Consider the following 27,203-nt stretch of genomic DNA (forward strand, 5'->3'; position numbering starts at 1 on the left):
GGCCCCTTGCACTGCTTGGAGGCGCCACGACATAATACTGACCTTCTACACCAGTACCAATGGGGATAACTCATGTACACTCACCAGTGGACATCCTACACACACACACCCACGCACGCACGCACGCACGCACACACACACGCATACCTGCTTTCCTCTCCTTTCCTCCCTCATTTACTGCCATAACCTTGACAGGAAGAGGCCATGTGACCAGTTGTAGTTGCAGTTTTCCTGGACCTAATTCAGTTTTTCAATACATGTTGTCGTCTCATGTTCATGTTTTTGTCTAAATGTTGTTTGTTTCTATGTTTATTTGTCCGTGGTGATTCACTCCCTCTTGGAGTAGTGATCAGTTGTTTATAGACCCAAACGTTATAAATCTTTCTCCAAAGAGGGGGGTTGGTGGTGGTTCTCCATAACCAAAACTGTGCTCTTGTCATTCTACAGGTCATCCACAGGACAGAGTTATTGCAGCAGTTCTTGATGATTTGAGAATTAATAAAGAGTTGCATTGCAGGTTGAGAACTTGAACTCCTCTTGCAGACTAACTCTGTCCTGGATGCAAATGGCATACAAATACTCTGTGTTTTATGCCCAGCATGCTGACAGCACAGGTTTAAAAAAAAAAAAAAAAAAAGGAAGGAAGCGGCACAGAAACACTTCAGATATGCTGCCATTTTAATCAATGTGGAAGGTCACACCAACCAGAAGCATCAGAAGTATGCTGCGAGGCTCCTAAACCCCTCGCGTTTTCTCATGCTGTGAGAGAAAAATGCATATGATCAACAATTTGAATGATGCTTTACCTGTTGAATGAGGACAAACGCCTTTTCCTGTTGACGGGGGTTTAAAACATTGCCTCTGGGTTTTTAAGGAGCACCCCCCCAGCGTTTATGTAAAGAGACTTCTTTCTCTATATTCTAATATTGAAGAACCAGATCACATTTCATCCTCATTCAACCTTGTATGAAGATAAAGATAACCCCAGGGGATCTTGAAAGATCATTGTAAGGGATATTAGTCTGCGTCTGCCACCAAACTTTGCAAGTACCTGTGAATTCACTGTTTGAACACCCAGGGAGACAATTGAGGGGCACAGTCTTGTAAATGACTTCTGACCAATGGCCCACAACCTCTCTTTGGTATAAAGCCCTCTTCATCAGGAATAGCCTCAGGCTGGTCAGAACACTGCATTGGAACAGTACTGAATCTCTCTTAATTCTGCAGAATAAATATCTTGAATATTCTCAGTTTTGTTTTCTTGTAGCGGGCAGATTAACCTCGCCGACCATGCAGGAGAATTCCTTTGACAACTCCTCCGCTCTATTTTTGTGGCCGCAAAGCATTCACAAGATGTATTTAGTGAAAATTTTTAATTACCAAGCCTGGTATGCATCAACTACATATACTGTATAAAATCACTGACGGTTCGAATGTGGATAACTGAGTAAAATTAACAAACTAATTCATTTTCCCCCACAACAAATGAAACCTCACTTATGTAAAGAAAATATTATTATTCCAGCAGGAAAACAAATATCACGCCCAGGAGTAGATTGGTCTGGTATAGCATACCTGGCCACAACATGGAAGCAGGACGGACTCCTTGCTGCTTGGAGTCAACTAAGTGTCGGCAATAGCAATAATCAAGAATTAATCAAGCAATAGATTAATGTAGTAGAGAAATCTGTAAATGAATTGATTTAAGGTATTATTACGCTATTAATGTTTTATCCAATCTTCAAGAATAATATCCATTGCATGTTATTCTTAATTTAATAATCAAACCAAAAATAACTGGTGACAAAATATTATCAGAAAACATACTGTATATAGATTGTGGAAATCACCTGCATCCCCTTCTGGTTAATGGGACAAACCCACCGCTGTCGTCACTGGTTTCTCACTTGGACCCAAGGAGAAGAACCGGCACCGCATTCCCTCTGGTAATAGTTGCAATGTATTAAAAGATTATTACTCATTCCAGGTTGTACGCTTTGTATTTCAAGCCGCAGTGTGAAATATAAACAAATGTCAAACTCACAAACGAATCCAATTACGATAATAAACAGTAGGACTTCAGAGAAATTTGACAATTTGATGTTTAAAGTAGTGAGAATGTCGCTATGTCAATTCCTTCTGGGTCAGACCTGGAAGGAATTGATGAACTGTCAAATGATGCAACGCTTTAGTGTTGCTGATGTGTCACTGTAAGCATTCAGTGCCCTTACTGGACATGCTGCGTGAAGAGCCACTAACTTTTGGTAAGCTGGATCAGGGGGGAAAGCCTCTATTTCAATTGCCTGAATCACTGTCTGAGAGCTTACCACATTAGGGAGGATGAGGGAGTTTGGCTACATGGACACTCCCGTGTTCTCAGCTTTCCACCTCAAACACTCTTCACTCACTGACAGTGCATGCAGCTCACTCACCCTCCTGGCAGAACATGCAGGGAGGGATGCAGCTATATGCGAAAAGAGCTTAAGATCTGATTGCTCCAGTGGTTCATATGGGGTTATAACCAAGGACCTCAACATCCGAGGGAGGTCCCAAGATGGAGCCCTTAGACTCCTGTCAGGGCACAGTCGGTTAGCACCCTTCAGAAACTGAGACACCATAGGGTGTTTCCACACAGAAAGACCCCCACTGTCTCATGGAAGACAGAGATAGCAGCGGTGTAAACCCTCAGGGTGCTAGCTGTCCTCCCTAAATCCAGCAGGGACTGGAGGGAGTGAAGCACCGCAGTCACTGGAGCATTGACAGGATCCCACCACCCATCGTGGTACCATGATGAGAACAATTTCCATCTCTGTTTGTAATTGGCACGTGTGGAGGGTGCTCTGGCTTTACTTATGCTTTCCAGGACAGCCTCATTCGGTTCTTGAGAGAGGGACCTAGAAGGGGCCGGGTCCACAACTGCATAGCAGCTGACTTTGGATGCCAAATCTGCCTGAGAAAGGTCTGTCCTGAGCGGCAAGGGCCAGGGTTAGTCATGAACAAGGCGAAGCAGCGCCGGACACCAATGTCTCCTTGGCCACTGTGTGGCCCCTAACAAAACCTTGTAGCTCCATGGGCGATTCTGCACATGGGCAATCAATGCCAGTGGGGGAAAAGCGTATAGTAACTCCAGCCACTCTTGAGACAGAGCATCCAGGCCCAAAGGGCCGCTTGGATGCCTCAGGGAAAACGACATCTGGCAATGAGTTGTCTCCCTGGATGCAAAGAGATCCACCTGGGCTATACCAAAGCGAGTCCACAAGCTCGCCACCACCTCTGGTACAGTCTCCACTCACCCCGGAGAGGCCTGGACATGATGAGAAGGTCTGCCGCCCGGTTCAGAACCCCCAGTTCATATACAGCCTTGAGTGAGGCCAGACGTGCGAAGGCCCAAAACAGAAGCCTCTGTGCCACCTTGAGGCAAGGCAGAGCCTTTTGCCCCCTTGATGATTGACACAAAATAGAATAATTGTCCATCCTCACAAGGACATATCTGTCATGAATGAAATGGAAAAGAGCCCTGAAGGCCAGATACACTGATCCCAGCTCTGGCACATTGATGTCTTTGGTGTCCTATGGAGGGTCCCAGATACACCTCTCACCATTCTGCCCTCCCGGACTGCTCCCCAGCCTGTCCAGGAGGAATCTGTAGACACCAGTGTCCTCCTTGAGGGCAGATTTCCCAAGGGGACTCCCTTTGTGAGCATCTTGCAGTCCCACCATGGGCTCAGAGCTGGCTGACAACTGTGTTATCTGAAGCTTCACCCGTCTGTCCTTCTGTGGATGGAGGTTGAAAGCATTTAGCCACCTCTGTAGGGGCTAAGCAGTAAGAAGACCAAGCAGAATCACCACCACTGCTACCAATATCAACCCCGGTAGTCTCTGGACGTTAACCAGTTCCAGGCGTTAACCAGGGGAGAGCTGCATCAGACCGCCAGAATCCTTGGCAATTTCTGAGGTAGCTTGAGGTTGCTCTTCTTCAAGTTCACCTTGAAGCCAATAATGGACATGATACAAGACCTTCTCTGTGTCCTGCGCAAACTGTTTGCGAGATGGGGCGCAGACCAGCCAGTCTTCCAGGTATGGCAAGATTGTTATGCCTGCCCTCTGGAGGAGCGTCAGACCACCTACCACCTTGGTGAAAACCCTCAGAGAAAGGGAGAGACAACATGGAAGGACCTTGAACGTGTAAATCAGCCGACGAAAGGCGAACCACAGAAACTGCCAATGATGTAGAAATAGGCGTCATTGGGATTGAGAGTGGTGAAACACTCCCCTTCCTCTATCGACTTCAGGACGTGTGTGTGCAACATCTTGAAAGGCTTTTTTTTCTTCTACTGTGTTTCCCTTGCAGATCCTGAACCCTCCCCCATCCCCAGCCACTGTCCGCTCTCAGCATAATCTTTTTCAGGACCCCCTCTCGTGCATCAAGGCTGGTAGCCTTGCTGCTGATGCGGCCTTCCAGCAGCATTGCCAAAGCCTAGGGCCCCTAAGCTCTGGTGCCCGCCATGTGTCCAAGACTCCTGATGACCTCAAGCAGCATGGTATGAATGGTGCTGGCCCGGTGGTCTCTGCCTTGCCATCACAGGGCGGCTGAATGTGCGTTGCACACGCTCACGAGTACGCAGAGACTGTTCAGCTTTGTCCAGCACACTCTTACAGTCAGTGAAACATTCTCCCTGGCACCGCCGGGCATGCTGCTAAGGTCCCTCTTGATATTCTCTAAGGAGGGTTGTCTGCACCAGCCAAACCTGCCTGTGAGTCATAATGGCTGATAACATAGCCGAACCGACGTCACAGGTAAGTTGGGAGTGTGGAAACAGGGCAGCATCAATTAAGCTCCTGGTGTCCTGGTCAACCGTATAAGTGGTCCATCTGAGAGCTGCTAAATGCGCTCTACCCAAACAAGAAGGGCACTCAAAGCAACAAAACTATGATGCCTGGGGAGCCATACTCTGTTGCGAACAGTTGCTAATGGGGATTTACACCGATCAGCCACATTAAAAACCACTGAAATTTTAGGTGAATAACATTGCTCATCTTGTTTAAATGGCATCTGTCAAGGGGTGGGATATATTAGGCAGCAAGTGAAGAGTCAGTTCTTGAAGTTGATGTGTTGGAAGCAGGAAAAATGGATAAGCGTAAGGATCTGAGCGACTTTATACAGCGCAGCAGACAGAAACACATAACATACCTATTTTACTTTTAATATATTTCTTATTTAAATTCTGCTTGTGCTTTTAATAGTGCTCAGGAATCTAATAAAAAATAATTATGTCCCGTGCATGGTATTGTGTTATTTCCGGTGTCTCGACAGGGATTCTTCCTGGTGAACAATCTTGTGATGTGTGACCCCGTCACTGATCAGTCATGTAGTGTGCAAAACACAAGACTGCAAGATTCCTGATCACAAGACAGAACATTATGTAGTGTGAACAGTACAGTGATCTGACGACTTTCAAATACAAATAAATACTGCTCAGTATTTTGGCTATATTTTATACTAGGGGGAATAAATAAACAATCCCACCTACTGTGCACAGAGGTTAAGGGAGATACACTTATCTATCCCAGGGAAAAGAAAAACAAAGGAGGAAACAAGTTACTTGAAATCACCCCTCTTGTACGTGAACGTACAATACAGAAAAACCTTTGACTGCTATAATATTTTTCTTACAGTATTTAACTGTTTCCTTATTGTTCCAAAGGAAAGAGTAACATCAACTTAGGTTACTTACTCAAATTCCAACAGGCTATGGGAACAATCAACAACAGGTGTACCAATTAGCCTACCTGCAAATAAACAAAGTTACATGCAAGCAACACAGCTACGTCAGAGGTGCGCTGCTGTTATTTACGAAAAACACATTCAAGGAATCTCCTCGGATAACGTAAACATCTATTAACTAGCTTTGAATAATTATGTATTATTTGTTATTAATACAATCAAAGTGTGACGTTGCAGCTCATCTTAGACCGTTGGCCCAAAAATACTTAGACTGCATGTTAAAAAATACTTAAAAGTAAAAATAGCTAGAGTATATCAATAGCCCTGCAACATCTGAAATATTTTTCATGACATCTCCCCTAATGTATTATTCCAATAGTAAGCTAATTGACAAAACCAAAACAGCAAAGATGAAAGCTCACTCACTTATATTTTTTTTTAAAAGTCAGTATTTCATTTGTTACAACAGCTTATGGTGGTAGCTGAATGGGCTGTACATGTTCATTTTTTTCTTTTTTTACATCTGTTTTACATGTAAAGCAGTAAATGATTTATTTTATTAAAAAAAAGGTAGCATTAGTGGACAATACAATGAATTTGATTAACCAAATGTTGGTCATATTGAAATACATCCTTGCAAAGCACCGTGATCTCAAAATGGATGGATGGCAGTATTATTTTAAGAAAAAAATAAAATAAAATAAAATAAAAATAAGCTCCCCACAAACAAGAGTCAAAAGTGCCTTTTCATCCTCATGTCATAACCTCAGGAAATCCATCTTGAGTGAAATATTTTTTTCTTAAAAAAACAAAACAAACAACTTTCTTTGACCTTTGGGTAACACTTCCATCATATTCTATACAACATTAGCCCCCACCCACGTTGAAGAAAACGAGCACTCAAACCGAATGAACACTTTCCCCCCGTGAGGAATATACTAGAGTCAATGCAAAGAGCCAGAAAATGAAATGGAATGTTCATAATCGGGCTTTCTGAATTTATTGTCATTTCCATAACCCGCCTTTCTCATCTAACGTCATGCCTCGATATAAAATTCAAATTCAAACAGCGGTTTGAAACACAACACCTTTTCTGACGAGGAAAAAAAAAACAACAAAAAAAACCCCAGTATTTTCTCCATAAGCGTATACCTTCGCTCACACATTCCGACAGATTATCAACAGATTGCCCATCTGCCCCTTGCGTCAAATCCTTATTTCAGATGCGGGAGGAAGAGGCGTGGGTGGCATTATACTGTGAAAAAATTCTAAAAGAAAAAAATAAAAGAAAAATCTGTAAAACTACTGTGTAAAGTGCAGTTCGAGAATGAGAGCCTCTCCAAACAATGTTTTATGATGTGCGTGGAGGCCAAGAGGTCTTCCTGAAAAGATGGGATTGAATGATTGTTCAACTCGTTCATCACACTGACAGAAGAACACTGGCAACAGAGATAAGAAGACACAGAAGCAGCTGAGGGGGGGGACTATTTACAGGTACTGGTCCAAGATAACACACATTCTGACTTTGTGATTGGATTTCAGGAGGGATATATACAGTATATATCGCTCCTCAAACCACTTGAACTTATGGTTATCCCTTATAGTTGGGTGAGATCACTATTTTTTTTAAGTCGGTGACTGAGTTAAATGGTCAGCATCTCTTCTAAAATAAGAGTTTGCCCTTTAAACGCAGAGAGAAAAAAATATATACATCAATTGGATTGTCGGGAGATAAATGCTGGTGTATTTTGTCTCGACTAGAAGAAAAGGAAATTATAAAAGGCAAAAACAGCATATCGATTTCCACAATGCTCCTCGATAACGATTTTTAGAGAAGGAGACACGTAAAAAGTAAGAGTTTCTTCCTGTAAGCTGTCCTACCTCCAGGGTTAAAAAAACCCCAAAAAAAACAACAAAAAAGATTTGGCACAAAACTCCTAAAAAAAACAAAAGTACAGACCGATTTGTGGACAGCCAATTGTACAGATGATTCTTTAGATAAACAACAAAAATATATATATAGGCGTACCTGGATATCTTAGCATATAGTGTTAGCATTAGAGTATTTCACATGTGGTCTGTCTTGAGATTGTCGCCGTACTTTTGGAGTGATTATTTTGTAGAAAAATATATTGAGGCGTATTTAAAAAAAAAAAAAAAAAGGAAAAGAAAAAAACGACGGAATGAAAAGAAAGTACTGCAAGAATTCAATGGATAGATTTACAACGATTCTCTATATAGCTTATAAATACGTTATCTACACAATATGTGGTACAAAAATACTATAGCATTTAGTGGGCACTGGATTTCCTTAGAGTTTGAAAAAAAAAAAAATGTTAAAATACATTAAAAAAATAAACGACGACATGAAGGTATGTTGCTACTCAGGCACGAGAACTTTGTCCATTTGTCCCCAAAAAAAATCCAGTTTATCCAGGGGTATTTGTGTTACAATTGCAGTCAGGCATTGTAATGCAACTTAAAACAAAATCCAGACAAACACGGCGTACATTTAGTTGGCAGACAATTTGTCTGTCTGTGCGACAACTGAGCGCTGCAGGTGTGAGTGACGCTTGCGCCCGAATTTAGAGTCCCCTCGAAAAAATAATCCATCAATATGTGCCTTTAGTGTTATTATTGCTTCCGAAAAATAACTCCACTCTCGAATGTCGGGGTTAAAACAACAAGATCTTACAAAAGCGTTTTGGAAATGAAGTTGTTTGGGAAATTATTATTATTTTTTTTTAATTAACAAAACAAAAATGTAGCAGTACCACAAATGAACCATTGGGTTAACCATTGAAATCACCACTCCGGTGCTGACAAAATGGCTGCCCACTTTGCAGGGTGTATTGTAGTGTAGCGCAGTGCCTGTAAGCAGCCTCCAGGGGGAGGTCTTCTCTTTACCCCAGTCCATCGAGTGTTTTTGTTTTCATATTTGGCATCAGATTGGTTAGGTGTCATGGTCTGTTTTTCTTGTATCTTTCATCCATTTTTTCTTTTATGTCCTTCGGCCTTTATTATTTTTTTTAGGAAGGTAATTTTCTCCTCTCCTGCTTTTAAGGCAACGTATATTTGTGACAATTTCAATCAAACCTTAAAAAAAAATTAAAAAAGTACAAATTTCTTTAACAAACCTCTGGCATCGTCAGTAAACACTTTATAGAAAATATATAAATATGATTTTTTTTTCTTTTAAATGTACAAAGATTCCGTGTCCGCAAGCTCGTTTTTTTTTTTGTTTTTTTTGTAATATACATCCGCTTGACCCCCACCCGAGATCCTCTCCTGGTCATAAAATCAGTCTCTAGTTCCCTATTTAAAAAAAAAACCCTCATATGCACAAATTGGTATTTACAACAGAGTGGGAAGAGCTTCTGGAGAGTGGGAGGGGAGGATAGTGCACTCAGGAAGAGTCTGTGCAAGGGGAGGGGGGCGGGGGGTACAGGTGGTGGGAGTAGCTGCGCTCCGTGTAGGGCGACGGGGGGCAGCTCTCGCAGTTCTCCTCCGCGGACAGGTACTGGCTGCGTGGCGTAGGGGGGGGCGGGAACGGCTCAGAGTCGTAGTTGAGGTCACTGGCGTAGCCACGGGTGGTGGCCCCACCAGCCAAGGGCTTTGGGGGGGCGCGACGGGCCGGCGTGCAGTCGCTGTCGCACACGTCTGTGCTGCAGGGTGTGGTGGGAGGGGCGAAGTGCCGGTAGGTGTATGGCCTGTAGCTGCATGGAGGAGGGAAGAGGAGTTAAGGGGGTAAATGAAGAGCTGTCAACGTAAAACAACATTAAAAATCCCATTTGTGTCCTGACATGATCTCATTTATGGATTACAGTGGCCCAAAACAAAATGCCTACTTTTTTTTTTTCTCAGGTGAAACCATATCCGGCAAAAATTTGACCAGAAGAAACTTTCCAGTGTATCATCACATTAACGCCCCTTTGTTGTTGTTGATAAGTCAATCCCACGATGGAACTGTGAGATTGATGAATGTTATTTTGAACATTTTCTCGAAACAAATCAAGACATCTTGGAGCTGGAGGGCCTTCCATTGAGGTGAGGACCATATATATCGACCAAACATCCATATTTCTCGATCAATCAAATCAATCACATCCCAAACATTTTGTGACAAAAAAGGAAACGATTCATGTCAAATAAAGACAAGGGCTGAGGTTGACAAAGGACCTGAGGAAAAGCTCTACTCTCCCCAGACTCCACCGACGTGTTCTCAAATCAGCAAACTCTGTGCCATTAAAAACAAAAAAGAAGCAGTAAGCAAGAGTGTTAATAAAGACATGGCGTCTCTTTGAAACAAGGCCCCAGTGTATAGCGAGGGGATTGTGTTTAAGCGTTAGCATGTGCGTGAGGAATTTCTCACAGACGGCAGCATGCACGTTCCCAAAATCCAACGAGCGCTTCGCTGGTATTCTTTGGAAAATGTAACGGTATACCGCCGAACCCCAACGCTAACATTGAATGGACTTCAAAGATTCAATGAGCAAATTGACTTGAATACTCTGAGATAGAGACAGCCAGATGATAGAGAAATGGTGATGGACGAGAGAGATGGCAAGAATACTGTTTACCAGAACCTAACGGTCAAAAGAACCAGCGCATGTTACACACCTATAGGAGCGATGTGTGGATGGGCTGTTGGAGGAGTAGCCAAACTCCATGGTGTACTGAGAGCGGACAGTGGCTGGGGATGGGGGAGGGTTCAGGATCTGCAAGGGAAACACAGTAGAAATTAAAATTTATATTCTTAGAATTTATTTTTATTAATCCATCTGAGGAAATTGATTGTCTGCATTTGCCCATCCTGGTATCTTGCGTGTCTAGGAGAAGTGTGGGCTGCCACGGTGTGGCGCCCGGGGGCCCGACTCCAGGACTTGACCGATGCTTTGGAAGGATGTATGTCTTTTTGGGGTGGGTGAAAGCGGAGCACCCGGAGGAAACCCGCGTGAACATGGGGGGAACGTGTGTGCATTGCGTTTCACTTCTCTTCCAATCAAACACTGATATGTCTTCCAACACCACAACACTTAAGGAACCGGTTCACCATTATAATCTCCTTCCTTCCTGTTTTTCCAAGCACTGTGTGCTGTGAGAGTTTGCCATAAATAAATAAATTCTGGAAAAGGAGCATTTGTGTTGCAAGATCAAAATTGCAAGGCTGTACTATTTGGCCAATTCCAGACAGCATAGCAGCTGTGATCATCAGAACAAGCTAAAGTTTCACATGGAAAGTAAGAACTATGAGTAGGTCATAATAATAAGCACTGTTCTGCATGTTTTTGACAATTTTAGTGGTTAACAGGATAGCGGTGTGCTGTGGCAGAAAAAAGGTTGGGAAACAATGTGCAAGATGTTTAATACTGACCCCCCGACACAAGATGAGTTAATTACAATGTATACTTCAAGAAAATGGAAAAAAAAACATTTAAAATATACTCTCAAAAGATCTCAACAAGATATGGCCAAAATAACAGGAATACAGGAAGCGGGTAGGAAATAGGACGCAGGTGTCTCACCGGGGGAAAGTAGGCACCCTTGGCGCTGGAGGAGCTGCTGGATGATGCTCCCGTCACGTGGGCTCGGTCATACGGTGGCCCGCTGCTCCCACCCATGATGCTGAGGGAGCCAATCACAGACTTGCCCCTGGACATGCCTGTCAAGAAGTGGGAGAACGGACTCGGCTTCAAAGGCCAACCAAGCAGTTTGGGACAGAAGTAGCGGAAGGAAAAGCTAAATAGTTTTAAGTATAGCGATATAAATTTTGAACCATTTTTCCTCAGTCTAGTGTGAGAAAAAGTCGACAAAAATAAATTTCAATATCAAATAAGACTTTTGAATAATTGGAAGGTATTGTCATACATTCCTTATGTACTGTTATCTTATCTGATAAAATGCAGTTTTGCGAGGAAGATAAGATTACTTATACCAATTTTGTTTTGTTGCAAAACTGAATTTTATCAGATTTGTATTTTATTAGGACTAGCAATTGAAAAAAGTACTTTTTTTTTTTTTTAATGTAGTTCAAAAATTTCACATTTTATTTAATAAAATGGAATAATTGGAAGGTATTGACATACATTTATCTTATGTTTTTGATCTAATACCATTTTTTTTTTTCTTCGCGGAACTGGATTTTATCAGGTCTCTTGCACTTCCACAGATCATCTCTTATGGCTACATTCCCACGCAAGAGACCAGAAACAGGATGTTGCACTGCTGTACAGTGGCAAATGCAAAAAGTTCTATTTTATGCAGTTCAAAAATATCACATTTTATTTAATAAAATGTGACCACACACACACACACACACACACACACACACACACACACACACACACACACACACACACACACACACACACACACACACACACACACACACACACACACACACACACACACACACACCCTCTTTAATTGCCATTGACGTTACAGGAAGAGGCCATGTGTTGGAATTGTTGTTCCAATTTGTCTTTATTTCATATTTTTTGTTTCACTTGTCCCCCCCCCTTAGAAAAGCAATAACGAATTGTTGTTAGTTAGATGAAAACATGTCATGATGTACACAAATGTATTAAAAATGCATTCGGTGGTCAGGCAAAGGATGGAGTTGTTCTAAGTGGTTATTGATGATTATTAAAGATCGGCTTTGCAGGCTGGGAATGCGAACTCCCATTGCAGCTCGACTCTCTCTTGGATGCAATGGTAGGTTAAAAATAAACGATAACAACGAAAGAAAGAAGAAGAAAATTTGACGTAGATTGGTATTTCGTGTGAGGACTTCCTTACCGGGCAGGGAGCCAGACAGCGAGCTGGGGTGCGGTACGTATCCCAGGGGCACCGAGGAGGGCCCTTGGACCACAAAGTCATTGGTGACCGTCTCACCATCGTCCTTCATTTGCGGACAGAGCACACGCTGACACACAAAGTAGACGGCGCCCACCACAAACAGGGCCATCACCACACCCACAATGGAGCCAATGGTGTTGGAGGGCTGGGTCGAGGGCTCCTCTGTGGGATCTGTGCGGCGGAAAGAAATGAAAGGGGATTTAGTACAATGACAGCAAGAATGATGAGCTTGAAGACACCAGGTGTAGATTGTTTTTGGTCATTGCTTTGTTTATAGAAAAGTCCCTTGCGTCATGAAAAGATTAGGTTCAGTTGCCATGGTGACGGTTAACCGCGCGGTATTGGACCCAGTACCAGTAACTGTGCATCCCTATGAATAAATAAATGAATGAATGACTAATAAAGAGCTCACACAGCACCTCTAGCAGACTGAGATTAAGTGTTTTAAAAATAAAAAGGCAGGAACAAATGGGATTAGAAAATTAAATGTAATTTTTTTTGTGGATGTAGTAATATAATATTTTAAATGTACAAATTCTGAACAGATGGGTTTCATTATTGATGGGTATTGATCAGTGCAAAGTAGGGCTGGACGATATGGCCAAAAATGTTATCACGATATGTTTTTAATATTGATCGATGCCGACAATTATCACAATATTTATTATTATTATTAATAATAATAATAATAATAATAATAATAATAATAATAATGCTCAATTTATAGTTTTAAGTGCATTCTCATGGCTTTAGGTTAAACACTGTATAAATGAAATAATAAATATGTAAAATATATTAATATATGTTATATACATAAAAATATATAATATAATCATCATTGTCATCTGGAAACAGTCAGAAAAGTTCGAGAATCTGCGCTCTGTGATCATATGCAGAGACGTTAAGGATGAACCGTGGGTCGCTCTCCATCTGTGTCGGGTCAGATGTCACTAAAAATCGCGGATTCTTTCTTTAGGCGCTCTCCTTTTGCGAGGATGGAGGCCGCGCCAGGCTTGGGTTGGAAGGAGGGGAGTATGAGTTCAATTTGGTGTTTGAGGAAGACCCAACGCTCAGCTCGGGGGCCTCATTACCACTGCGCGCTGCCTAGTCAGAGAGTGCCGTGGCTAGGGAGAGAGCAGAGGAAGAAAATAAATCTCATGAATGTATCTTTATCGTGAAAGATTTCATCATGAACATGATCTAGATTGTTCGATCGCCCAGCCCTAGTGCAAAATATGATACCTTTTCTTAAAGAAGACCATTGATGAAACAAGGTATTTTTCATGCCAATATTTCTTCTCTTTCCATAATCCATTTCTTTCTAGAAAGGGTTTTAGTCACAATAAGTGCTGATCAAATGGCCGCTGCCGCTTTTAATAACCCAACCCTTCAACCATAAACAGAAGGTATCATGATCAGAATTTCACCACCTTTTTGACTGTTTCCTCACTTAACAGATAGTAGACGCAAAATATGGTAGACTACATCAACTGTTTGGCAGAATGTGAAAGCATAAAGTGTAACTGGATGGGTGGGGCAAAAACAGGCAGAAAAACAGCCTTTTTTTGATTGGAAAACATTTGAGTCTCATTTAGTTGAGGAGAGAATGGTTCATGGGTCAAATTTCAGAAAGGTGCAGTACTTTAATTCAGTGTAGCTGTGCTCGGGTTCATACGTTATTGGAGGCTTGTGAGATACCCCTACCCCCTGTACTTGTAACTGGCATGGCGGTTCAAGCCCTGGTGATAAACCACAGTGCCAGACTTACAGCAGCCGATCTCGTCAGAGTTGTCTGTGCAGTCCGTGTTGTGGTCGCACTTCTTGTGTTTTCCTATACACTGGCCGTTAGAGCAGCTGAACTGGTCCGGAGGGCAGCGATCTGGTTGAGAACAAAGGTGGGGGGGGTTTAATACCTTGTGAAGTCGCTCTTTGACCTGAATCCCTGTTCAATGTAGCATTCTATAAAACTTTGCTGGATGACATGGACATAACATATTATCAATATATTTTGTTATGTTTGATTATGTTTGGATTTTCAAAGACAAATCCAAGTCCAAGGCCCTGGTTGCGGCAGAAATTAAACCAATGGATCCATGCGAGCCTGCCACCCAAAACATTAACAAAACATCTACCTCCTGCATCACGACTCAATGCAAACACTGCGCTTATTGTGTGGGAATTTATATTCCAATGCTCATACTGTGCTTTAATTTCTATTCCAATAAACCAAAATAGCATCAAATATGATTTAGTCTTGCTTAACCAGCGGCCCTCCACTTCAAAGGCCATTACAGCCAAAGCTGTTTTGATATATATATATATATATATATATATATATATTAGATTATATATAGGATTAGAACCAGGAGAGTTCTGTTCCGGAGAGGCCAAGGTAGCCGGATAGACGGTTGGGAGGATAGTGTGAGAGACTGTGTCGAAGGCAGCTGAGAGGTCAATGAGGATGAGGATACTGATGTAGCCTGCGTCAGCAGCAATGAGGAGGTGATTAGTGATTGAAATGAGTGCGGTCTCTGTGCTGTGGTGAGTTCTGAATCCAGATTGAAGGTGTTCGTGAAGCTCATGGTTGGAAATGTGCTGTTGGAGTTGGGCGGCAATTGCTCGTTCCAGGATTTTGCTTAGGAATGGAAGGTTGAAGATCGGGCGGTCGTGGTTGGGGTTGTCAGATGTCACATGTTGTTTGAAGGCCTCAAGGTGGACAGTGAGGCAATATCTTCTGTAGAGCCTCTCCAGCTGACGGTTGCTGGCCTTCATGGTGCGGAGTTCAGAGGTGTAACAGGGGGCAGGGAGAGTGAAGGAGACAGTCCAGGTTTTGAGGGGGCAAGAGAACTGAGGCTGAGGGAGAGGGCAGAATTGTAATGGCCAACCAGGCCATCCACTGTGGTGTCAGGGGTTCTAGGGCCAGGTGGGTCGCGAGGGTGTTGATCAGGGCTGGTGTACTCAATGACTTGAGGTTCCTGAATGTGATGGTGCGTTTAACGCATTACCTGGGCGGGGGGACAGGAACAGTGAACCGGACAGCGTGGTGGTCAGAAACAGCTAGGTACAGGCACTGAAGTTGGGAGGGAGAGGTGCCAGTGGTGCACACCAGATCAAGCATGTGGCCTTTGGTGTGGGTGGGACATTGATCATGCTGTGTAATGTTAAAACAGTCCAACAGGGACAGGAAATCTGTGGCAAATGTACAGCTGGTACTTCACCAGCTGTACATTTGCCACAGATTTCCACGTGGATGTTGAAGTCACCGAGCAGAAGTGTAGATTGGGACATGGAACAGACAGAGGTAAGCAGTTCAGACATGAAGGTGGTAGAGGCTTTTGGGGGGCAATAGATGAGGACAACCTGGAGGTGTGCAGTGAGAGACAATGCAACACATTCGAAAGAGGTGGTGTTTGGCACAGTGTTTTTTGACCAGGATGTCTGCTCGGTGTATTACAGCCAGCCCACCACCATGACCTATGGAGCGGGGCTTCTGTATGTACACATATCTGGGGGAGGGTTGCTTGGTTGAATGTAATAAATTCCTGTTGAACTTGCCAAGATTGTAAACAGAGAAAGTAAATTATCCATTCCATGGTGATGTCGTAAATGAGTAGTGATTTAATGCTGAGAGATTGTGCTTTCTGTAGCATAAAGTTGTAGTTTTAACTATAGAAGACGAGGCAGGCGAGTTGGGAGGAACGAGCCTGTCAACACAGACCAGCGGCTGCAGAACTGAGTGCACATGGGATTTGTTATGATGACGTTGCCTACGCCGATTCGACATCATGGATGGAAAAGTGCGATCCGAGTAAACAGAGTTACAGCTCCCAGCCCTGTGGACATAGCGAGGGCGGCGCAGGAGTCCGATGGATTTAATGTCGGCGAGGCAGTTTGAAGTGGAGTGACAGGAGAGATTCATGGGTTCTAATGCAGAGTATTTTAGGAGCACCATCTCAACAACACGTGAGCACCTATATCGGCTAGCGGCACTAGCGGCACTAGCTAGCAGGGAGGGCTAGCAGCGAGATGACAGGGCTGGGATCTGACAAGACGGCAAGTCGTTGATCCAGTTTCAATGGAAAAACAAAAATAAATAGCCTCAGGTAGCAGTGGGCGAAAACTGAAGTAGCGATAGCCAAAAGTTCGGGGAGACGAGAAACAAACGAAAACAGACACGCAAACACGCAGGTGAGAAGCTGCAACAAAACATGCCAGTGTCCTCTCAACGCAACATCACTAATCTGACTTTTTCCAGGGCTACAAAACGTACATTACCTTCAAACGTTGAAGCCTTAAAATCAGGGAAAACAAGGCTGCATTTCTAGACCGCATTCGGTCTTAAAATGCAGCCTACAAGGATGCAGCCCCTAAAATGGGACACAGCTTGTATGTCCATGTCTGTGCCCTCGTTGTTTTTCTTGAAGCCAGGTGACAGCAGGGCCACTTGCCGCCTGCGCATTTTGGGAGATCTACATACAGATGGATTGAAGCCCCCGCCCCCAAATATTTTCTCATTGGACCTCCATGAATCACGTCGCCGGCCAATTTTGGTTTCAAAACGGCAAATTTCGCCGAAAGGTGACAAGTTCGCATGCCTGCCTAACCTCGGATTTGTTGTTCAATGTGAACATGAACAGCTCTCCGCAATTGGGCGCACATTGGGCGCACGGAGAACCATGTCCGGGTCTACGCGGATGATTCACACATAAAAATATATTTATGATTCACCGTATTTACAATTTCCTCATTGAAATGTTATCCCTGTGCAATTTTGTAAGCTTTCAGTTTTATCCTGTTATTGTAATGCACACTGACTGAGGAAAAGAAGTGCCACCTGGTGACATTATAAATTAGGGTGCAATAATAATATATGAAGTCTCTTCTTGTTCAATTTTTCAGCTTTGTGAAAATGCACTTCCTAAGACAGGAGGATATCTTGACTATGGTACAAAACGGGGGGGGGGGAAGCAGATGAGATCTCCCCTTGCTCGCTCACCATCACACTTGCTCTCGTCCGAGCGGTCCTGGCAGTTGACCTCGCCGTTACAGCGCAGGCTCAGGTCCACACACTGGCGGCTGTCACACTGGAACTCTGTCTCTGAGCACACGGGGCAGTCCTCCTCGTCGCTGCGGTCGTCGCACTCGGGGAAGCCGTCGCAGCGCCACGCCTGAGGGATGCAGTCGACCTCGCCTGACGCGCACGAGAACTGCTCTGGGGAGCATGTTGGTGGCTCTGGAGGGGAATGTGTGTGCGAGTGTGTGTGTTAGACTTATTTAAGAGCAGGTTTGCCTGAGCGGATAAAAAATATGGATTACAATTCCAAAAGCAGAAAGTTTTCTCAGACTTTTAACTCAATGTAAACAACATAAATGGAGCCTTTAAGTTCAGGCAACAGCAGAAAGCAGATGACTACACAAGACAATAAGGTTCTGTCAATGGTCCACTTTCCTTGACAAAAAAGTACAAAAAGGAAAGGAAGAAAAATAAATGCAACCAGTGGTCGATACCTATCAAAATAGAGTAGAAGCTCATTTGTCCCAACCAAACACAAACACACCTCTTCCTCGCAAACATGGTCTACAGTTACAGTAAGTATTATCAGATGTTCTGTTTGTATGTCTGTTTCTGATAAAGTTGAATGTATTGAATTTCTGTTTATGGATGGACTAAGTTTATAACATAAGGTATTCATATGCCCGTTACGGGAACAGTTTTCATGCCTCGTCTTTCAGATTGGGGGGGGATGTCTGGCCCACCTCCACAGGAGAGCTCATCTTGCAGCAGCACCAAGTGGACGGGGCAGGAGCAGCGGGTGGTCCCGTCCCCCTTCACAATGCATATGTGGGAGCAGCCGCCATTGTCCCACGTGCACGGATGTTTACCTAGAGGAAAATTTAAAAGTTTACATTCTTCTTTTTTTTTTTCCAATGCTTTCTGGGATATGGTTGCCAGCACAGAGCGCAGTGTATATTTTGCACTATTTGAGCATACTGTGGTTTTCGGGCATACATACACTAATTGGGCTTTCTAAATAGTATGCTCGTATGCCATTTTTGAAGCAGCATCAAAGTCAAGAAGTGGCGGGAGACAAACTTACTGTACTGCCTCATGTCCAGCTCATGAACGGCGTGGATGTCGCTGAGGTAAGCAATGCGCGCCTGGATCTTGGTGCGGCCCTCACGTGTGGTCTTGTCGATGCGCTCGATCATCTGCTGCTGCCGGTCAATCCAGTAGAGGTGCTTCCCAAAGACTGTCAGGCCCACTGGCTGCAGGATGTTGGAGTCCTCGATCACGATGCGGTTGGCTCCTGAGCGATGGAGGTGAGGGGGTCCGGTTTGAGGTGAGGGTTGGTGGGAGATGGACAAAAAAAAAAAAAAAAGGGTTGCTGGGAGGGGTTTAAGGGCAAAATTAAAAGTCTCAGGAAAACCGAAGGAATCTAAAATTTGCGGAGAACTGAAGGGTGCAGTAGCGGGAGGTTGTGGTAGGAAAAGTGTTGGGACGGTGGAACGGGACACATCGGGGCCCGTGTGAATAATGCTACATTGGGACCGCTGTCACAGAATGTAAGGGTTGTCGTCGGGGTTTTTACTGTGTAATGTGTTAAATGATGGCTAGCAGTATTATCGACTCACAAGCAATTAATACTATTGTCTTCGGCAACCTAATCTATATTACTATAATGCTTTTAACTACTTGATGTACAAATTGAAGTCGCGACAATGATGGTGATTTGCTGTGCGTCATATTTATGTGAAATGTGGGTGGATTAAATTCCTGACATGCCCAACAACATTACGTGGCTTGTGTGTGATTTCTTTTACATTGCTTCCCTCCAAAACGATGTTGTAATTGTTACCAAATTAAACTCCTGGAGGAGAGCGCCTGCATCTGTCACGAGGGAAACAGAGAGGGTGGGGAACTGTCAACGGCTGTGGAGGCCCCCCAGTTAGGTCTAATTTTAGCCAACCTTGTGTTCTTACTCGCTAACACATCAAAGACCAGAGGAAGAAAGGAGGGGAGGGGGTTAGTACCTACCCAACCCCACCAAAAAAACAGAGAGGACCTACACAAAGAGGAATGCCCCCCCCCCAGAGAATTCCAATAATTCTCTGGTGCCTTTCTGCCTGCTTGGGGCACCAAAGAATTGTTGGAATGTGCTGAGCACAAGGCGCAGGGCCAAGCTTGACCTCCGGAGGCACAATGCTCACCCGTATTCCTAAAGACGAGCCCCTCCTCTACCATAGTTCACACATTTGCTCCCTGCCTAAAGTGTCAACCCCTCCCCCACCAACCAAGAGGTTGAGTGAATACAACACTTGACTGAATGTCATGAGAGTCATGATATCTTAACTGCAGACGTGCCAACCTTGGGAAAATATTTTGAGTACCACAATAGTGTAACAGGGATTCTCTGTTGCGTTTGACTTACTGCAACTAAATGACTCCATAAGTTATTCACACTGCACTGTGGTCTGGTAACCAGGCTAATCACATCGTATGTGATCTACTACGGCTAACTATATATACCAATTTAGCTCATTATGATATACCCCTTGAAATGGATCGTCTAGTAAAGTTACCTAACATGTTTACCGATTATAGATGCACCGACTGCAATTGCAACCAATGCCACGGTGAGGAATTTTTCAGACCGATTCAAGATTCAAGATTTTTATTTGTCACATACATACTTTCATACATATATGCAGTGAAATGTAATGCAACGCACCCGGTGATAACACACAATATGTCCTAGGAAAGAAAATTCTTTCTAATAGACCGACTGACTCCTAAAACGTAATACACTAAGTTGAATACTTATAGAATAAAAAAAAATATATATAGAATAAAATAAAACACAATAAAATACAGTAATGTTGCCTGTCAGGATGCTCTCCACTGCTCCAGAGTAGAAGGACTTGAGGATCCTCACCGAGACCCGGAATTTCCTCAGCTGCCTGAGGTGGTAAAACCGCTGCTTCGCCTTTCTCACCAGAGTGTCTGTGTGTACAGTCCATGTTAAGTCCTTTGTGATGTGGACTCCCAGATATTTGAAGCTGCTCACCCTATCGACAGAAGTCCCATTAATCAACAAGGGCGCGTGCATCCTCGATTGTGATCCTCGCCTTTAAGTCCACAATCAGCTCCTTGGTTTTGCTGAAGTTCAGGTGGAGGCTGTTGTCCTGGCACCAGAGTGACAGGTCAGCCATCTCCTCGCGGTAGGCCTTCTCATCGCAGTCGGTGATCAGGCCCACGACCACGGTGTCCTCAGCAAACTTGATGATGGTGTTGGAGCTGGACCTGGCCACACAGTCGTGTGTACAGGGAGTACAGTAGGGGGCTGAGGACGCAGCCCTGGGGGGATCCTGTGTTCAGGGTGAGGGAGCTTGACATGTGCTTCCCCACCCTGACCACCTGGGGGCGGGCTGTGAGGAAGTCCAGGATCCAGGCGCACAGCGGAGCATTCAGTCCGAGCTCCATCAGCTTGACAGCCAGTCTGGTGGGGACTATGGTGTTGAAAGCTGAACTATAATCGATGAACAGCATTCTCACATAGGCCCCCTTCTGGCCATCCAGATGCGTGAGCGTGGTGTGCAGTACCTGGGAGGCCGCGTCATCCGTGGTCTGTTTTGCCGGTACGCGAACTGCAACGGGTCCAAGGTGTGGTGGAGGGAGGCGCAGATGTAATCCTTAATCAGCCTCTCGAAACACTTCATGACCACCGAGGTGAGGGCCAACGGACGGTAGTCATTCAGGCAGGCAGGAGAGGTGATCTTCGGGACAGGAACGACGTAGACCTCTTGAAGCAGGACGGTACCACTGATTCAGCCAGGGAGATATTGAATATTGTAGTGAACACCGGAGCTAGCTGGTTAGCACAGGTCTTCAGTACTCGTCCAGATATGCCATCTGGGCCCGCAGCTTTCCTGGTGTTCACCCGCATCAAAGCCCTCCTGACCTCGTGCACGGACACTGAGAGTGCGCGCTCATCCCCAGCGATGTAACTCCAATTAGCCGGCGAGCTAGCAGTGTTGCTGCCAGACTCGAACCGTGCATAAAAGGTGTTCAGTTGGTTGGCTAGGGAGGCGTCCACACTCGTGGCTGGGGAGGAGCTGCTCTTGTAATTCGTAATCGTCCGCAGCCCCTGTCACAAGCGTCTTGTGTCCCCCCGCTCCATCTGTAGCTCCACAGTCTCCCTGTACGTCCGTTTAGCGTCCCTCACCGCCCTCCGCAGATTGTACGACGCCGCTTTGTAATTGTCCATATTTCCAGATACAAGACCGTCGTAAGCGGCCGTGCGAGCATTCAGAGCGCAGCGGATGGATTTATCAACCCATGGTTTCTGGTTTGGGAATATCCAAACGTTCACCGTGGGAACGATATTATCCGCTAGCGTAGTTACAAAACTTACTACAACCTCCGTAAACTCGCTGACGTTACTTGAACTTGATTGGAACATGTCCCAGTCTACGTCAGTCAGAGCGTCCTGAAGCGCAGCCTCCGATTGGTCCGTCCGTGGCTTCACTTCCCTAGTCACCACCAGATCCCGCGCGATCAGAGGCCTGTAAACAGGAACCAGCGAGATCGTGGCGTGATCTGATTTCCCAAAAGCAGGGAGCGAGACGGTCTTGTATCTGTTCTTGTACGGTGTGTAACAATGGTCCAGAGTTCTATCTCCCCTGGTGGCACACGTGATGTGTTGGTGGAAATTAGGCAGAACTTTTTTAAGGTTGGCCCTGTTAAAGTCCACAGTCACCACCACAGCTGCGTCGGGATGTCTGTTCTGAAATCCGCACAACACATCGTACAGAACCGACAGAGCTGTGTCGGTGTCGGCTTGAGGTGGGATACAAACGGCTGTAATAATGACCGTGCTGAATTCCCGGGGGAGATAAAATGGACGGCATAGGATGGTCAGCTGTTCCAGGTTCGGCGAGCAGGAGTGGGAGAGGAATTTGGTGTTGTTGGCGTTACACCAGCAGTTGTTTACCATTAGGCAGACGCATCCACCTTTGGATTTCCCCGACTCTCCCGTTCTGTCGCCGCGGAACACGGAGAAGGCCTCGGCTGGATGTATGGCTTCATCCGGCACATCAGCCATGTAAAGTTGTTCGTTTAGGGAAATTTTTATATCCATGAGTGCATCGCGGTCGTATGAGGTAACTGTCGATGTTTTTTTGGCGTACATTATGATAAAAAAGGGAAAAAAATACTAAAAAGTGAAAGAGTAACCGGAGCGCCGGCACAGGCGACCGCTAGGGGCGGCGCCACTATCGCCAAGGAATACTGTGAATACTGTGCTGTGCGTGCACAAAGCAGACACTTTAACTTTTGTGGCATGCGACTCAATATTTATAATATACTTAGTATTTTACAAATTCGTTTTTTTTATTATATCAACGTTGGTGTATCAGCGCCAACGTTCATCAAATAAGAAAAAAAATCAATGAACTAAATAGTTTGTTTTCCCTTTTTTGAATAGAAATAAAACCCGACGGTGAGGGCTGTGCGTAAGTAATGTAATCAGTGCATGCCGAACACCGTTTAACACCGGTAACACAGATAACCACGGCAACCCTTCTTGGCAGCTTCCGATTTTTATTCAATTGTTCAGTGCATCCGGAAAGTATTCAAACCCCTTCACTTTCCCCACATTTTGTTATGTTATAGCCTTATTCCAAAATGGATTAAATTCATCTTTCCCCTCATCAATCTACACACAATACGTGGGGTATTGTGTGACAAAGCGAAAAAGTTTTTTTTAATTTTTGCAAATGTATTTAAAGTAAAAAACTGAAATATCGCATGTACATATGTATTCACACCCTTCGGTATGACACTCAAAATTGAGCTAGGTGCATCCTGTTTCCACTCATCATCCTTGGATGTTTCTACAACTTGATTTGAGTCCACCTGTAGTAAATTCAATTTGATTGGACATGATTAGGAAAGGCACACACCTCTCTGTAAGGTCCCACTGTTGACAGCGCATGTCAGAGCAGAAACCAAGCCATGAAGTCAAAGGAATTGTCTGTAGACCTCCAAGACAGGATTGTATCGAGGCACAGATCTGGGGAAGGGTACAAAAAAATTCTGCAGGATTGAAGGTCCCGAGGAGCACAGTGGTCTCCATCATTCGTAAATGGAAGAAGTTTGGAACCACCAGCACTCTTCCTAGAGCTGGCTGCCCAGCCAAACTGAGCAATCGGGGGAGAAGGGCCTTGGGCAGGGAGGTGACCAAGAACCCGATGGTCACTCTGAGAGAGCTCCAGTGTTGTGGAGATGGGAGAACCTTCCAGAAGGACAACCATCTCTGAAGCACTCCACCCATCAAGCCTTTATGGTAGCGTGGCCAGAAGGAAGCCTCTACTCAGTAAAAGGCACGACAGCCCACTTGGAGTTTGCCAGAAGGCACCTAAAGGACTCTCAGACCATGAAAAACAAGATTCTCTGGTCCGATGAAAGCAAGACTGAACTCTTAGGCCTGAATGCCAAGCGCCACTTCTGGAGGAAACCAGGCACCTGTCATCACCTGGCTAATACCATCCCTACGGTGAAGCACGGTGGTGGCAGCATCATGCTGTGGGGATGTTTTTTAGCAGCAGGAACTGGGAAACTAGTCAGGATCAGGGAAAAATGAACGGAGCAAAGTACAGAGAGATCCAGGGATGAGAGATGAAAACCTGCTTCAGAGCGATCAGGACCTTAGACTAGGGCGAAAGCTTACCTTCCAACAGGACAACGACCCTAAGCGCACAGCCAAGACAACAAAGAGTGGCTTCGGGACAAGTCTGTGAATGTCCTTAAGTGGCCCAGCCAGAGCCCAGACATGAACCCTATTGAACATCTCTGGAAAGACCTGAAAATAGCTGTGCAGTGACGCTCCCCATCTAACCTGACAGAGCTTGAGGATCTACAGAGAAGAATGGGAGAAATGCCCCAAATACAGGTGTGCCAAGCTTGTAGCTTGTCACTGAGATTCCAATGAAATACAACATGGAACGGTCACTGAGTTCCAATAACAGAATATGGGACTGTCACCAAGTTTCAGTATAATGCAACCTGTAACTCTCATTGAGTTTTCGTAGGACACAACCTATAACTAACGTTGAAATGTCCAGTTCAACATCAAGCTCTTTCACTTTTAAGTGCAAATATACCATACCATTTATATGGTACGTGCCAATCCAAAATAAACAGCAAAAATTGCGGAAGAAAATGTATAATAATAAATGCCAGACTCTTCTCACTCTGGTTTGCTGGAAATCCCCCTTCTCTCACCGTGCATTAAACCAACTGAATCAAATCAAACAACTTGTTTTACTGAGTGACTTCAAGAACCAAGTCTCTAAAAAGAGTAGAGCAGGCAATAGATGCAGCAGTCAGGGGGAGGTGAGATCAAGGGAGCATGCTGTGATCGCGAGAAAACCGAAGTGAGTAGAGATCCAACATGGCGGCGCCATGCTACACTGACTAACACAGAGGCAGTTCCAACTCAGACAGATAAAGCGAATTGCAAATTACATTTATATATATAAATTGAATAAAGGGAACACTGCGCGAAACCAAAGTGGAGAACTTCGAGGATATTGCGTGAAAAGGAAGAAGACCGACTCAGCAACGGACACAGACGATCTCATCCCGGGTGCTGTAGAGGTTAGTGTCTTGGATGAGATTAACGAGAAGCTGGACATGCTTGGTCCACTTCTCCGAGACATTACCGAAATCAAAGCCAGCCTTGATTTCCTGCACCGCACAGTCGGTGAGATGCTAAAAGACAACGCGGATCTAAAATCCTCCGTGAAGCGTCTCACAGCGGAGATGGAAGTTGTAAAAAAAAAAAAAAAAAATTATGACAGAGACTATCAGGGATATACAATCCAGAAGTATGCGGGACAACCTAATCTTTTCTGGGATCCCAGAGAACAACACAGAATCCCCAGAAAATAATGGTGAAAGACTTTCTCTGCACCGCCCTGAAGCAGATCACCTTCCACCAGGTTCACCGACTGAGACACCGCGTGGGGAACCATCCCCGCTCCATCATTGCCAAGTTTGAACACTTCAAGCACAAGAGCTGGATAAAAGCAAAGGACGGGAGCTGAAAGGAACCACACTGGGTATGAATGATCAATTCCCCCGTGAGATCAACAACCGACAGAAGGTGCTGTACCCCATCCTGAAGGAGAACCGGCAGAAGGGTAAACGTGTATCGATGGTTGTTGATAAACTATTTATAGACGGTCTGTTATTCCGAGACAACTCCTAAACACCCTATCTATGTGAGGATTTAAAATCGCTCACTCATCATCTCACCCTCCTAATCCCCCCTCCCTACTTCTCTCATCATCTCACTTCCCTAATCCCTCTCTACCCACTTCTATCACTCTCACTGTACTCTGTCTCTCACTATATGTATGTGGAATCCTGCAATGTCTGTCTATCTTTGTCTACTTGTCATTTGTTTGTGGAGTTACGTATCCCTACATACTTCCTGCAATACTAGGACAGTAAAAAGGAATGTAAAGGAGGAAATCCCAGACTTATCTATGGGAAACCATGGGAACGGTAGTATAGCTATTGCCTTGGATGCACTGTGCCATCACCCCCTAAATAACTTCAATGACACCCATTAAGTTTGTTAGTTGGAATGTGAGAGGCTTGGGCTCACCTGCTTAACGTAGCAAAATCCTAAGTCACCGCACCAGGATGAACCCCAGCTTCTGTCTACTGCATGAAACCCACCTCACTGCATCTGAGCACCTCAAACTCAAAGTTAAATGGGCTAATCAGAAGCTTTCTGCGTCATACAACTCAAAAAGAGGTGTTTCTATATTGATCAACAAAAGTATCCCATATCAAAATAAAACCACAATATCAGACCCAGAAGGGCATTACATAATGATTAATGGAATATTAGGAAACATCAAATTAACCACAGCCAATATTTATGGCCCAAATGAGGATGACCCAAATTTCTTTCATAATATATTTTCAAATCTCTCAGAATTCTCTGAATCAATTATCATATTGGAAGGAGACTTCAACACAGTACTGGACCCAAGTTTAGACCGTTCTCTAGCCAGAAATATTTACAAATCCTGGCGTTAGTTTGACACTATAAAATAATATGAGTGATCTTACTCTTAGGGATGGTTGCCGATCAAATAACCCACATTCTAGAGAATACACATTATTCACCACCCCACCAAAGTTTCTCTAGAATCTACCTTTTCTTGACAAGTAACTCGGCAATGTCCGTGGGGGGTCGGGTCCGTGGGGAGGGGATCTGCATGGTTGCTCCCCGGCCTGCTAAGCCCCTGCATCGATCTGGTTGCGATTCACCTCTCTCCCCCAGTGCCAAAACTCATACTCAGCACATACACCACACAATAGGCCAAGGGCTTGCGGGATAGGTGGGGTGCAAGCTATGTGGGTGGGGATGCGGCGGACAGCTGCCATCTTGCCTGTCACGCTCCTGCCCCAGCGTGCTTCTTGTCCGTCCGAAATTTTAATCCCACTCATATAAGCTTATAACACATACACTCACACACAAATCCTACTCCGAACAACACTTCACCAGACCAGGGTCTGTGGGGCAGGAGGGGTGCGAGTGAT

The 27,203-nt window shown here is 44.6% G+C and overlaps 1 protein-coding gene across 6 annotated transcripts in view; it reads right to left on the bottom strand.

The window, feature by feature from the left end:
• Window positions 1-6,138: 6,138 nt before the first annotated feature.
• The window catches only part of lrp6 (low density lipoprotein receptor-related protein 6), a 71,349-nt gene continuing 50,284 nt past the window's right edge, over window positions 6,139-27,203 (bottom strand). For 3 of the 6 annotated variants that reach the window (XM_080022748.1, XM_080022745.1, XM_080022747.1), the window contains 8 exons: window positions 18,682-18,891; window positions 18,341-18,466; window positions 17,580-17,816; window positions 14,352-14,462; window positions 12,524-12,754; window positions 11,251-11,387; window positions 10,346-10,443; window positions 6,139-9,441 (listed from right to left, as the gene is read on the bottom strand). In XM_080022748.1, coding sequence (XP_079878874.1) covers window positions 9,132-9,441; window positions 10,346-10,443; window positions 11,251-11,387; window positions 12,524-12,754; window positions 14,352-14,462; window positions 17,580-17,816; window positions 18,341-18,466; window positions 18,682-18,891 — 1,460 coding nt within the window. In that variant the 3' untranslated portion in view covers window positions 6,139-9,131. The remainder of the gene's footprint in view (window positions 9,442-10,345; window positions 10,444-11,250; window positions 11,388-12,523; window positions 12,755-14,351; window positions 14,463-17,579; window positions 17,817-18,340; window positions 18,467-18,681; window positions 18,892-27,203) is intronic. The other 3 variants (XM_080022744.1, XM_080022743.1, XM_080022746.1) reach the window with 3 other exon arrangements.

Source organism: Zeus faber (genome assembly GCF_960531495.2).
Source record: "Zeus faber genome assembly, chromosome: 21".
Taxonomy (NCBI): Eukaryota; Metazoa; Chordata; class Actinopteri; order Zeiformes; family Zeidae; genus Zeus; species Zeus faber.